We start from the raw sequence: 15200 nt of genomic DNA on the forward strand, positions 1-15200 counted from the left end.
AATCAGAGTATGTGACTATTCGAATATTATTGAAGTACTTGACTATACGAATATTATTGAAGTACTTGACTATACGAATATTATTGGAGACCTTCTCTATACGAATATTATTAGAGCACTTGACTATTCCAACGCTGTTTGAATGCAAATATAATTCGAGTACTATCAGAGTACGTGACTATTCGAATATTATTAGAGTACTTGACTATTCCAACACACTCGAATGCAAATACAGTTCGAGTACAATCAGAGTACGTGACCATTCGCGTATGATTGGAATACCGCGACAATCGGCAGACAATCATAAAGAATTCATAAAAATAAAATGTAATAACAGTAGATCTGACGTAAAAGCCCCGGGCGTGGCCAAGGCTGCAGTTATAATGCATACCCTCGACGAGCAATAATTGTGCCCGAGCAACAAATTGCGCGTCGTTTCTTGAATTATTTAACATACTCCGTTTCCAGCACTGTTGCACTGCACCACGGTCTGAAGGATTGCGCGTTAAACGTTGCAAGCCGCTGCCGCTATTAAGACGCGTTTCGCGAGAAGCTGCGGGCTATTCGACTTTAATTATCCTCGTTATTATCTATACTGCGGTTTCACCGCGACGCGGAAGAAACGGGGCCCAGACGAGTTATCTCCGATTTTTTCGCGAGGATGTAGCTCGTAAAAGGCGCCACGAACGAGTCGCGTCTTCGAGGATTCTGGTTTGTTTGGATGAAAAATCGACTTTTTATCTCTACCACGATCGGTCAAATAACTGGTCTTACAAGCACTTTTCTTAATTCTATAGAAAAATATTTCACTGGTTACTGAATTGAATAGTCGATGAGAACAATTGTATAAAAATGATATGTTATGCAAGAAACCACACGAAACGTTGAAAACTGTCGTCTCACCAGCTGTTTAGTGTTAATAAACCTTGAGACGTACTTCTACGATCTACGTACTTAAAAGTTTCATGGCGGTGCTCGAAGATTCTAAAACGTTACAGCCTCTTAAAGAGAACACTCGAGGAAACTCGAAAATGTTTAAAAGCATTTTACGGTAACCGACGCGGGTTTGCTCGGAGCAACAAAGTGGAATAATTTCCATACCGGTCAAACAACGACGGAAGGTTGAAGGATTAATCGGGGAAACCTGACGCGCGGTCTTTTTTAGGCCTGCTTTCGATCGCGCGTCTCGTTACGTCAGACGCAAGGTGAACGCACGCGGAATTCGTGCCCCCCGTTTCGGATGGGACGAGAGATCCGTCGGTTTTTCGCGAGATGGATTCTTACGCGCTGGTAACGCAAGATTTCGATGGGGAACGGTGCGCAGACGCTGTATAAATATTGGACATTGGGGCCAAAAATAAACATACAAATTTTAAAATCTAAATACATTTTAATGAATTTTTAAACCTTTGACAATTATATTTCACAGTACTTGTACGTTTTGCTTCGCTATTTACCTCATGACATCTGAAATTAGTTACGTTGATCTATTTATCTTTTCTTTACTTTACATTGTAATTCTTGTATTATATGACTTTACCAAAAGAATGTGTGCAATATCTAATGTTGAGGTTGTAATAATTCTAAAATAAGCAGAAAGATGATTTAAATGTACAACAGAACTTTGTTACATTTGATTATAGAGGTTATAAATGTTTCTTAAATTTTGACGAAGAAGCAACTAAAAGCAAAAACTACGTGAACCTAAAAACAAATGGTGCAAAGTTTTGTCTGGGCGAATTTAGTGCGATTTTTAAAATTGTATAAAACGTTTATTACTTCTACATATAATCAAATGTAACAAAGTTCTGTTGTGCATTTAAATCATCTTTCTGTTTATTTTAGAATTATTATAAATCTCAACATTAGATATTGCACACATTCTTTTGGTAAAGATATATAATACAAGAATTACAACGTAAATTGAAGAAAAGATAAATAGATCAACGTGACTAATTTCAGATGCCACGAGGTAAATAGTGAAACAAAACGTAATAATACTATGAAACATAATTGTCAAAGGTTTAAAGATTCATTAAAATACATATATTTAAGGTTTGAAATTTGAATATTTATTTTTTGCCTCAATGTCCAACATTAATACAGTGTCGTCCCACTGTGCGCCGACCCGAGTTTTGTCATGTCTCTACGACATCGACGCGCGTCGGGACGCGCAAGACTCTAAATCAAGCTACTCGGAATGATCCTGCAAAGGATTATCCTGCCATGGAATAAATTCTGAAAAAAGAACGAAGATATTCGGCACACGACGGACGCAATCGAACCAGGATGCAGATTCTCGCGAATCACCTTGGCAATGGGTCTGTGACTTATTCTGGTACGGACGTGAGTGAGATTTATCTGACTGGCTCGCGTATTTTGGCTTACCGCGGATTTCTAGCTCGCTCTCTCGCGCGCACAGCCTTTGGAACAATAAGCTTTCCCTGCACGCAATCACGAACGCGTCCATCATGAAACTGCACAGGCTTCCTGCATCTCGATCCGCCTCGATCTTTCGTGTTTCTTTTCCAGCCTTGAAGATGAATTTCGCGCGCGATGCGTCACCGAATTTCCAACCGTACGACGAGTCATCGCGACCAAGTCGACCGTGGCGAATACGCGAAACGACTTCGAGCTAAAACGCGTCGGTCATTAAGGACGTTGCGCGTTTCGCGAATCGACTACTTTACTTTGGCCAAATTTTAGGAATGATTGGGTTTCAAACTAAACAAACAGATGATTTCTGTTCGATATTATCAATTGTATTATTTTAATTATAATAGACGAATTTGTGAATATCGTAATAAATTTGTCTGTATTAATTTTTATTTGAAACAATCAAATATTGTGTCCAAATTATGTTTAATTATAATGGACTAATTTGTAGATATTGTAATAAATTTGTCTGTATTAATTTTGATTGGAAACAATCAAATATTGTGTCCATATAATGTTTAATTATAATAGACAAATTTGTAAATATTGTAATAAATTTGTCTGTATTAATTTTGATTGGAAACAATCAAATATTGTGTCCATATAATGCTTAATTATAATAGACAAATTTGTAAATATTGTAATAAATTTGTCTGTATTAATTTTTATTTGAAACAATCAAATATTCTGTCCAAATTATGTTTAATTATAATGGACTAATTTGTAGATATTGTAATAAATTCATCTGTATTAATTTTGATTTGAAACGATCTCGAATGAAACCTATGGTATTGAACAATTCAAGGTGACCAACGATATGGAAATGAGCGTTTCGTAACGGGTGATAAAAATTAATTTACATTCGATACGGTGTCACTGGCGTTGCAAGTGCCAAAACCAGAAATGTTAGAACGCGAAGCCAAGATGTGCGTGTCACTGTTCATGCGCTCGCGATAAATTTGGAGCTAAAATGTCTAAATCACTCGTTGGTTCGTTTCACCGCGACGCAAATTGCTCGTACCAAAATTACCGTCCGATGGATTGACGTTGAACGGACGACGAAACTATCGAGAAAGTTTCCCTAGCGGGAGATTTAAGCGACGCGTTTAACAACCGTGTAAAAAAATTTGTAAGCTTTCACGCGCCGATTCGATTTATTTACGACGCGAACAAACGCGTGAGAAATAAATGCTAAACATAGTACAACCAACACTGTTGCAAAGAAAGATTGTTAATATAGAAGAGGTATTTAATAAATATTCTCGATACGTTTATTACGTTGATGAATGTCACAAGTGCGTGACATTCGTAGTTTAATTAATCTTCGAGTATCTTCATCTGGCAAATACATTATTGCATTTGCATAGGTAAGGAGATCTATGAGAGATTTTATCCAAAGACGAGCTTTCGAAAAACTCGAAATTCTAAATGGAGCCGAGAAAGATGCGTCAGCATGGAGATTGTGCCGAGTGGTAGATCGGTGGATCTAATTTGGATTTATCGGGGAGAATAAATTTCCCATTCGAACGCGATCACCCGCGTTGCCGATCAAACTTATTCGAGAGAAGGATTTAGAGGGGTCGAAGAAACGTGTATGTTACGTTGAAACGATCTGACTATACGCTATAAATCAGAGGAACGGGCATATGGACCGTGAAGATGACTGTCTTGCTTTCCGAAAGCGACGAAAGCATTTCCTTAATGACACGATCATTCATTCTCGCGATTCGGGACTGGTAGCTCGCGCTACATTATTACGTATTTAAGGTAACTGTTCCGCGGATTTATTTAATTGAAAGATTTTAACAAAACTTCGTTTGATTGTTCTTTGATTAACTCCTTATACTACGCTGAACTCGGGTAAAACCGTGCTAAACGAGTCAGACTCCTAATTCTCGAGTTTGGCCTAAAAAATTCTCATCACGAGCCTGACTCGTGATTTTCAGGTTTTCAGGAAGTGATGAATATATGTATGCCGAAAATAAAATATAAAAAAACGCGGGGAAAGAAGAGACTATATAAACGTATCCACGAAATAGGAAATTTTAGAATGAAATTACTTTAAGATGATGCCAAGGAAATATGATTATTGAATATCGTACCTGTTAGATACGAATGAAGTGATATAACGGGTGTAATGAATATATGTATGACATATATGTGATTTTCAGGTGTGCCCTAAAATATCATCACGACCCTAACTCGTGATTTTCAAGTTCGGCCTAAAATTCTCATTGCGAGCCTGACTTGTAATTTTCAAGTTTGGCCTAAAATTTTCATCACGAGTGAGACTCATGAAAATAGTGCAAGGAGTTAAATACTAATCATACGAGCCTATTTCGATCGAAATTGACCATGCCAGTTTTATGAAAAACAATATTTAGATTTTGTAATTTTAATATAGACTCTCGGGGAACGTACAGATTTTCATGTGAATTTGTTCACCTCAAACGAAAATGTAATTTAGGAACTAACTGAAAATTTGATATGTTGTCACCGATATTATAAATTATTAAAAAAAAAAAATAACAATTATTAACCGCGCCGTTACTGAGTGAAATAGACTCATTTCTCGACTATTACGAATGTATATATATATAGATATACATACTGATTTATTATGGATGCGAGACCAGTAAGACTGTACTTTTACAAAAATGTTCAATTACATTTTTGAACGTGACTATCTCGAAACATCTACCTTAACTACTCGATTAGGGGACTATTTGTGTATTCGAGTATCTTCTAAAAATTATTGTTCCATTCAATGTTGACCAAACCTAAAGGAACTCACCTCTACCATACGACTAAAAAATTCCATCAGTGTACCACGAGAATGCTCTGTACTTCCCATATCAATTAAGGAAGTATCCTGAATTAGAAGATCTAAAAACAGCCGTTTTTCGTGAATTTTTTTAGGATTGAAAAAAAAATTAATTCTATCAAACTTTTTATTCTATTTTCACACATATTTGAGTAGTCTGTACAAATTTTTTCAACAAGTAATATTCAAATTGAGTCGACTGTGACGCACATTTGTAGAGCACCTCACAATTAAAACCTCCTACTAAGAAAACTGAGTAAAACCCGCAAAAATGGTGAAATGTAAAATTACTGCAAGTTTGAAAAAAAGAACGAGTTCTTTGGATGAAAGAAATCACTTTAACTTGATAAAAAAGATGTTTAAAATATTTTTGTATGAATTTTCTTAGTTCACATGGAAGAAAAATGTATGAAAATAAAAATTCCTATTGGTTTTTTTTTGTGTCAAACCAAAATTACGACTTGCATCTTTCCCGCCGATAGGAGGTTTTAATTGTGAGGTGCTCTACAAATGTGCGTCACAGTCGACTCAACGTGAATATTTCTTCTTGAACAAATTTGTGCAGACTACTCAAGTATGTATGAAAATAGGATAAAAAGTTCCATGGAATTATTTTTTTCCATCCTAAAAAAATTCACGAAAAATCGCTTTTTTTAGACCTCCTAATTCGGGATACCCTCTTAACACGATTCCTTAAATACTTGCCCAAATACCATTCTCATAAATACTATTCAAAGTAAGTATTTTTAACTCGCCAGAAAAAATCTGTATGAGCAAAGTAACGTCCCCCTTCAGGCTTCTCGTAGAACTTTCCCGCCGACAGATTGAAATATCCCTCCCTACCCGATCCCCGTATTCAAATTAGGCGCGCTTACAGTGTGGCAACGTTATCGTTGGAGGATTCGTCGGGGGTGCTGTCGCGTTCCTCCTCCTGGATGTCGGGCGGTGGAGCAGCGATCGGGGAGGCGCTGCCCAGGCTCAGCGAGAAGGCTCTTCGCACTCCTCGTCTCCTCATCGCGAAATTCCGCTCCCTCGAAGGAAATCGCGGCGTTTTCTTCCTCATCTCCGTCAGCTCCTTCACCGAGAGTCCGTCGTCCCAAACCATGGCACTCACAAATCGCGGCTATCAACGATCGGACGACGACAAATCCGCGACTAGCGACGGATTCGTCTCGATTCGCGCGCGTCCGCGAGCGTTTATCGGGGTCCGGATAACCGGAGCGAATTCGGGGAGTCGCCAAACGCCGAAAGACCGACACTGAAACCAAACACGGTCGAATGAGGCCACCGAGAGACCGAACGGAAGCGTCTCGTCGCGATCCCGTCGCTGGCAAATCGAATTAAGTTAATACGGTTACGGAATCTGCTGGTGTGCCCTCGCTGTCTCGTTCCCGATGCTCTATCCGAGCTAGTGACGCACGTGACGGCGATCGTTCGCCCGTGAAACGAACCGCGGTGGCCACTCGCGAGAAACTGCGCGCAGCTGCGGTTCTAATGATCGAAACTGCGCGCGAGGCGCGACACCGAAATGCCTCCGAGCCGCGTAAACGCTCGACTGAAATTGTTTCGATGAAACGAGGAATTTCGGGTTAGCTCGGGGTCGGCAGGTATACGAACCCGGGGGGAAGGGAGGAGATCGCTCGCCTTCGAGTGCGATTGTAAAAACGGTCGAAGGGTAAATACGCCGGGTTACCGCGGGAACGCTATCGGTTGTTGTTACCGAATGTGTTTAGAGGTGACGCAATCAAAGTCCCATGTGTTGCTAGGTTGGCCAACGAGTTTGTATTTAACACGCAAATAAACGGTTATTTTTCGTAGACGAGGAAATATGTTTTCTCTATATTGTTCATTTTGATTTATGATCTTTCGTCATCTTTTGAGCAAATTCATGATTCCTTGTCGTCATTCATGATCCGAACATGCAGGGAGACGACCATCGCGACAAAACAAAAACGAAGTTTTTGATTGATGTAATACGAGTAATTTAGGTTAGGTCCTTTTTTGAACATTTTTCAAAGGAGGCGAGACAAAAGGAAACGAGACAAACTAATCGGCAAACTTCAGATTTATTCAAAGCCTAAGGTCATCTCTGGCGATGGAGTAGAAAGTAACTGGAGCTTATGTATCGAATCTCGTTCGACTTGGACACCCTTTTGACACGTTCACGCCGCACAGTGGGCAATTTAAACGATCTAGATGGACAGATTTCTTACGAAACATGTTCATGAATTTTTTATCGCTAGACTGCGGGCTTTTATGCATTTATAGGAAATTAGAATACGCAAGAACCTACAAAATGCACACAGTATGCAATAATATAAAAACACATTGTAAGTAAAGTTCATATTATAATGTTTGCAGAGGAAAATAAATTTCTATTGAGGTTCAATTTCCGTAGGTACGTTTGCAAAGGCTTTATTGTGCATAAAGATCCGCAGTCCATTTATTGCTACTTGTTTTTTGTACATATTTACGCATCGTAATATAATAATAATAGTAATCATGAATGTTTTGTTACTATTTGCTTTTTTTGTTTAGGCATTTTGCAATATATATTTAATGAATGTATAGTATTTAGAGTCGTTTCCATAATTAGTATTTTCATTTTGTCCACCTAGATCTATAAAATTATCCACTGTGCGCCGGTTAGTTTCGTTTCTCACCCACGGGGCGGCGCAATGATACACACCATCTGATAACACACGAAAGCAAGCCACCGGTGGTACACGCCGCCAGGTGGGATATATAAGCGCGAACCACCGATGGTACTTGTATGTTAATAGAGCTTGTGGTATGTTTATAGAGTTTGCGAGAGTAACTAGAGCTACGAGTATTTGGATAGTTTAGTGTCTGGAATATTTAAGTATTCCGGTGGCAGAAGGCGACAATGATATTCATGCATGCAATGTTAATTACTCGTATCTTAGAACTTATCAAGCAATAGCACCTAATATCTTACGCGTGGCAACCTGTACGCGCGACTTTGTCAGCCCGTGAAAGTAGACTAAAATCGAAGGCGAACAAGTTTGGTCTCCCCCTTCTCAAACGAAACAATTATGGATGGATGAATAATCGTGGATGTTCATGCAAGTACCACATTTTATATGCATATACAGTCAATACCATAAATACTACTCTCTATGTCTATTGAAGAAGTTTGTTTAACTAAATTAAATAATAGTTTTGACATTACCAAATGAATTTTTCATTTTCAAATACGTACAGTGAGTAACTTTAATATTCGGACACTATGAGATTTTTACATTATCACATCATAACTTCGTTTCTAACAAAACAACCAAAAAACATAATCATGTATTATATTAACGTATATGTTTAGTAAACAATAGTATAAGTTTTATTTACATAACTTACTGTAGTTGTTAAATAACACGATTTAAACAAAACATTGTCTGATTTTCGTGTTACTTTAATATTCGGACACTTTTAGAAACTATTTATTTTGAGGCTAATTTTTATAATAATATGTGTTTTAATATCTTGTTGAGTAGCCATTCTGTTGTATCGCTTCTTTTAAACGTTGTGGCATATTGCTAAGGATTTTTTTTAAATATTCAATAGTTATTTTGTCCCATTCTTCTTGTAACCGATGTTTCAACATTTCTTTTGAAGATATTGTTGTCCTGATACGTCGCTTTAGTTCAATCCACACATTTTCGATAGGACTGAGGTCAGGTGATTGAGGTGGTGGTTGTAAAACTTTTGGACAATTATACAGTAAATATTGTTGCACGATGCGTGCCTTATGTTTCGGGTCATTGTTCTGATAAAACTTAAATGTGTTTAAAATTCCCGTTTGTGTAGCACTTTTGTGTAAATTATTTTTTAATATGTTCAAATACACATTTTTGTCCATAATATTGTCAATAAAAACTAATTCGCCCAACCCAAATGTGGATATACAGTCCCAGACAAGCACACTGCAACCTCCGTGCTTTCCAGTCGGCCTTAGTTTTTTAAATTTAAATTCTTCGTTTTTCTTACGCCACACCATCCTTCGTCCATCTGATCCAAAAATGTTAAATTTACTTTCGTCGGTGAAAATGACATCGTTCCACCATGTTTCTTCCTTGAACACAAATTCTTTAGCAAAATTTAATCTCTTCTTTCGATTCTGTTCATTCACATACGGTTTCTTCCTAGCAACTCTTCCATTGCTACCACCATCTTTTAAGGCACTGCGGATTGTTTGGGGATGTACCTTCTTCCCAGTCTCGTTTAAGAGCTCTGTTGCTAATTTTGGTGCATTGAGTGAAGGATCCTTCTTTATTTTTCGTATTAGTTTCCTCTTATCACGTGCATCCAACTTCTTCGGTTGACCCTTTTGAGGTACAGAGTCTATAGTATAGACTCTATACGATCCTCGTATTTGAACCGTTTGATGATATTTGCCACTGTACTCTTACTCATGTTGAGTATGGCAGCAATTTGTCTACATGATTTCCCCTTTGCATTGTGAAAAATCACAAGTTGTCGTACATTATACGTGGTATTGCTTTTGCGAGGCATTATACACATGCACGTAACGGTTATCGAAGAATAACTGATGAAATAAAGCTTGTTAGCATCATCCGAACAGTCAACTGTGTTTGTAAACAAACACTCTTTCTAACTTGAAATAACTCTGCATAAACACTCAGAAAAGGTGCTACACTACCAAGTGTCCGAATATTAAAGTAACGCGAAAATCAGACAATGTTTTGTTTAAATGGTGTTATTTAACAACTATTGTAAGTTACGTAAGTAAAACTTATACTATTGTTTACTACACATATACCTTAATATAATACTTGATTATGTTTTTTACTTGTTTTATTAGAAACGAAGCTATGATGTAACAAAGTAAAAATTTCATAGTCTCCGAATATTAAAGTTATTCACTGTACGTGAATACGCTTATACATGCATATTTATATACGTCAACATATTTATGCAAACATAGATTCGAAAACATCAAACATACCATTTAAACAAATTTCATCAATAGACATGGAAGGTACGAATATTTACGGGACTGACTTGTATGCATCGTCATCGTACTCATCATAGCGACCATAATCATGGTCATTGTTCGAATCCTTTCCTACATGAGTATTTAACAACTCGAACGCTTAACAGCTCGACTATTCGAACATAGTTACTCGTTGCAAAATACGCAGGCGTCATCGTCGTCGTATCGTTTACCTACGATGTGCTTGTTCGTACGTGCACGAACATCCTCGGTCTAATAGCGAATCCACGGCGAATGGATAGATCCGATCAATTCGAATAAAGATTATCGATTCGTGGCCGAATCGATCCGCAACGACAGCAGACCTCGAAGAGGTACTCGAATTCCGACGCAGGTGATTCCTTCGGTCGTGAACGGACGTTCGCGCGATCCCAGTTCGATAATACCGGTTTCGAGGATCCTATCTTTCGCGATTCGCTCTGCAAAGGAACGATCGAGCCACCTTTCCGCGCCGATCCGCGAGTTTCGACTGGCTACGGTTGTCCTCGTCCGCGCGGCACATCATCGTTCCGCTTGAGAACAGTAGCCGTCGACTGACGACCTTCGTTCGGTGGTTTCCATTACGTACACCGTGTAGTTACTGGATCGTACGTGTTCTCTGTGCTGTTGCCGATACGATCGAGTCCGTGTTCCAAAGGTAAAAGTCTCGTTCGCGCGTCCGTTACGCGTCACAGACTCGCTAACGCTGCGCGAGTACCAAACCAGCGTTTCCCAAACTCCTTCCGACACGGAACGCTTTCCGTCTGACGTAACGTTCTCGAAACACTTTCTTCTAGTGGGGCACATTGCGCTTTCAAGTGGAATCTTTTCTTTTGTTCTTGATTTTTTAGGTAATAGGTAATTTAGGTAGCTCTCGTTGAATCGATTTTTGAATTTGGTATTTAATAGTGCAGAAGTCCCTTGGCAAAAATAGTTCGATCCAGTTATGTCTTCATTCGTTAAATTCAGTCGATCCAGTTATATTCTCATTCGTTAAATTTGCAATCACAGGTTGCGAAAAGTTGGACTAAAATAATCGTTCTCTTTCTACTTTCCGATTCGAGTTTAAACATTCTTTTTTCTCGAGGTATACCTTTAAGCTATTCATTGGATGCGTCGATGTCGGTGTAATGCGATACCTTTGTCGGATATCGAATTCGTTATCGTGAGTTTCGTCACGCACCTCTAGATCGTCATCGCTATATCGATAAAACTCGAGAACGATACATTTAATGTTATATCTTGGAGGAATTTATTGCAGATGATTTAGTGAAATAGAATATAAATTTCTTTCCAACGTGTATTTCATTCCCGTAGTGTAATCATGCGAGCCTAACTTCTAAACCTAACTTAAACGATAATCAGAGAGGCTTTCTGGTCGCCTACCTGTATGACTACGGAAGCTTTAACTATCAACCCTTTGCGCTCGAGGCTTTTTTCTATAGAATCAAATCGAGTCCAATTTTATAATAAATTTCTGTAAAACCAAAAACTCTGTTTAGAAAAGAAACGTCTAAAAACATTCACGACTCAATGTATATTAGTTCAATTAATATTAGGTTGTCCCAAAAGTTTCTTTCGTGAGTTGCATTCAATTATTTTCTGTGCCAGTGTTTATATAAATAGACAATCTAATTTCTTAGACATTGATGCTGTAACAGTAATGAAGCGAAATGAATCGTACACAATTCAGTAATGTAACGTAAAACATAAAATATTTTGTATATATTAATTATTAATAAAACGAAAGAAACTTTCTGGACAACCTGATAATTAGCTGTATTTTGATATAAGTAAAATTGAAATTGTACGTTCAAAAGCGCAAAATGTTAACCCTTTGCAGTCCAGATTTTCTAATTTCAGTGCAGGGTAGCAATGAGTTAAATAACACATCTGTAAATTATACTTTATCACGTCGATCGCCACGTCACCCATATATGGGTGACAGTGCTTTTCATTGAAGAACTATACAAATTAATTCTGAAAATCAAATATCTACGGATGCTGTACTATTAACCCTTTGCAGTCCAGATTTTCCGATTTCAGTGCAGGATAGCAGAGTTAAATAACACATCTCTAGTTTATAGTTTAACACGTTGATCGCCACATATGGGTGACAGTGCTTTTCACTGAGGAATTATAAAACTTAATTCTGAAAGTCGAATGTCTACAAAAGCTGTACTATTAACCCTTTGCAGTCCAGATTTTCCGATTTCAATGCACGACAACAAAGAGTTAAATAACACATCTGTAAATTATACTTATCACGTCGATCGCTACGTCACCCATATATAGGTGACAGTGCTTTTCATTGAAGAACTATACAAATTAATTCTGAAAATCAAATATCTACGGATGCTGTACTATTAACCCTTTGCAGTCCAGATTTTCCGATTTCAGTGCAGGATAGCAGAGTTAAATAACACATCTGTAAATTATACTTTATCACGTCGATCGCTACGTCTCCTGTATATGGGTGACAGTGCTTTTCACTACAGAACTATAAAAATTAATTTTGAAAGTCAAATGCCAAAGTAAATAAATTCGAATAAAGTTCTTGAATTTCGATACGAAAAGCGACGTTGTCACGCGTCGGCAGAAAGGAATGCGAAAAGAACGATCTTTGACGATCGGCAGTTAGTTGAGAACGAACTATGGCGGATGTGACATGCAGTTGTTTTAATTAGAACCCCCTCCAGCCCTACATTACCAAAAATAAGCAGCACAATAAATGTTTCATTACCAAGTTTCCAATTGTCTGTAAACAAGATTTAATCCCAGTAGTTTATCAAGAGTATCACTCTGCCAGTGAACATATTAATGAAGGGAGGTCTATGACTTTCTTCTTGCACTAATACAGCAGTCTAGAGTCACTTCAAACCCTCTACCTTCCACCCAAAATTCCCTTCGTGCATCTTCGAAATGCCATACTCCCAAAACATCTCAGAAAAGTAACCTACTCTAATATTAGACCATTCAAACACCAGAAATAAATTAGGATACCCTTGCAATAAATTAGAAAATCTAGAGACGCGGTAGGGTCTCGGCGCCAAGTACATGAAAAATTATCCGTCACCGCGTATATATACCTGACGTTGGAGCTACCACGTATCTTTTACAGGAGAGATGATCCATTCCAACCTAACCTGAAACTTCTTTCATGAATATCTCAACACGCCTGCAATATTTTCTAAATTTAAAGCCATTTTTCTTATGTAAACCGCACATAAGCATATAAGGTCAAGGTGTCGATGAATAAGAATTATTTTAGAACGCAAAATAATGAAAGTGTATTCATATTGTCAGAGTTTTAAACTGACAAATTATCTGAAAGCTTGCGAGAGTAAAGGTATTGGTGTCGATGAATAACCTTAGAAATATTTTAAAACCCAATACAATGAAAGTGTACTCATAATATTGTCAGAGTTTTAAATTGACAAATTACCTGAAAGTCTGTGAGAGAGAAAGTATGGGTATTGATGATCTAAGAATGCCTTGCCTGGCCACGCCAAGCATTTGACTTCCAGGCCGCGGAAATCTAGGCAAATCATCTGGCAGCTCATTTCGATTTCACATATTTTTCTACTTTCTTGTAGTTTTTTATGGGAATCTCCTATTTTTCAATGATAACTCCTTGAGTCCTCCACTTTTTCATGTACTTGGCGTAATTTTTTTACTTTTTTGAAGTATACTAATACTCCAACTGTCTCACAAAAGTATCCTACTTTTACAGTCACCTATGCCTAATAAACAACAATCAACCCTCAAGTTTCCCTATCGCACCATATTCTCAAAAACGATACCGATCCATTCGAAACCAATTCCGAGTCACGACCACGCGTCACGTGAGTCACTCATCCCGCGCCATAGCAACACCAGCGCCTAAAAGCCCCTAATCTCAATCCTCCGTGTCTCGCGAACAGCAACCACGGACCAGCGAAACGAATGGCACTCGCCGGCCAATTGACGAGCAAACCTTGTTGCTCGACATTGAGTCGGACTTTGACTTCCCAAGCAGCGTCCCGGGCAGCTGCGATCTTGCTAGCCTCCGATCGGCCCCCTTCCCGCCCCCCGAGTCGTAAATTCAATCGCGAGTTCGAAGATCTTATCGTCGGGCCCGTGGGCGAGCATCGTTCCGGATCGATAGGCGATCGAGGAACGTTCTTTCGACGGGTAATTAAACAACGGACGCGATTATTACGGGTTTCGTGGCGCGACGAACACTTTCCAACGGTGACACACCGCCTCGTAGACGGCGGCGTATACGCGGGAGCACACCGAGCACGACTGAAACTACAATGCAAGCTTCGTTCGCGACGATAAGGATTATCACGAACGAATAACCTCGTTATCTCCGGCCTCGACGGAACGACGCGATCGTCCCTTGGAACGGGCACGCTCGCAAGGACGTTTAAACGATGCATTTACATACAATCGGATTCTCGAAAGCTCTTTATCGGCCACGGTTGCTCCTATTCGGTCGGCTGGAGTGGAATCGTTTGAGGGGAACCGTGGTGGGAGACTTCTTTGTACGGAGTTGCGCTGGGTGAATGGTTTGGATTTGGAGTAGGATAGTTTTTGTACGGCAACTGGAGCTTTGATATATTTTTTAAATTATTGCAATTTTCTTATTTAGTTGAGTGGACCGGATGGTTCTGGGGAAATTGTAGTGGGGAGCCTTCTTTCTATTGGCTTCTGGTGGGTGAATGGTCTAATATTGAAGTAGGCTACTTTTTGTAGTGCAACTGGTGGTTTAATATATTTTCTAAATTATTGCAATGGTATCCTAATTTATTTCTAATGGATGAATAGTCTAATATTGGACTAGGTTACTTTTGCGAGACAGTTGGAGTATTAGTATATTTTTCAAATTATTCCAAGAATATCCTATTTATTTCTAGTGAGACAGCTGGAGTGTTAGTATATTTT

The 15200-nt window shown here is 38.6% G+C and overlaps 1 protein-coding gene across 5 annotated transcripts in view; it reads right to left on the bottom strand.

Annotated features, from left to right (window-relative positions):
- Window positions 1-15200, bottom strand: part of LOC128876865 (zinc finger CCCH domain-containing protein 13-like) — an 82955-nt gene that overhangs the window by 33541 nt on the left and 34214 nt on the right. The window contains exon 3 of one of the 5 annotated variants that reach the window (XM_054123621.1): window positions 6319-6518. The exons of the other annotated variants lie outside the window; for them this stretch is intronic. Coding sequence (XP_053979596.1) covers window positions 6458-6518 — 61 coding nt within the window. The 3' untranslated portion in view covers window positions 6319-6457. Of the gene's footprint in view, window positions 1-6318; window positions 6519-15200 lie in introns of those variants that run through there. 5 annotated transcript variants of the gene reach the window in all.

This window comes from Hylaeus volcanicus, chromosome 5 (assembly GCF_026283585.1).
Source record: "Hylaeus volcanicus isolate JK05 chromosome 5, UHH_iyHylVolc1.0_haploid, whole genome shotgun sequence".
NCBI classification, from domain to species: Eukaryota; Metazoa; Arthropoda; class Insecta; order Hymenoptera; family Colletidae; genus Hylaeus; species Hylaeus volcanicus.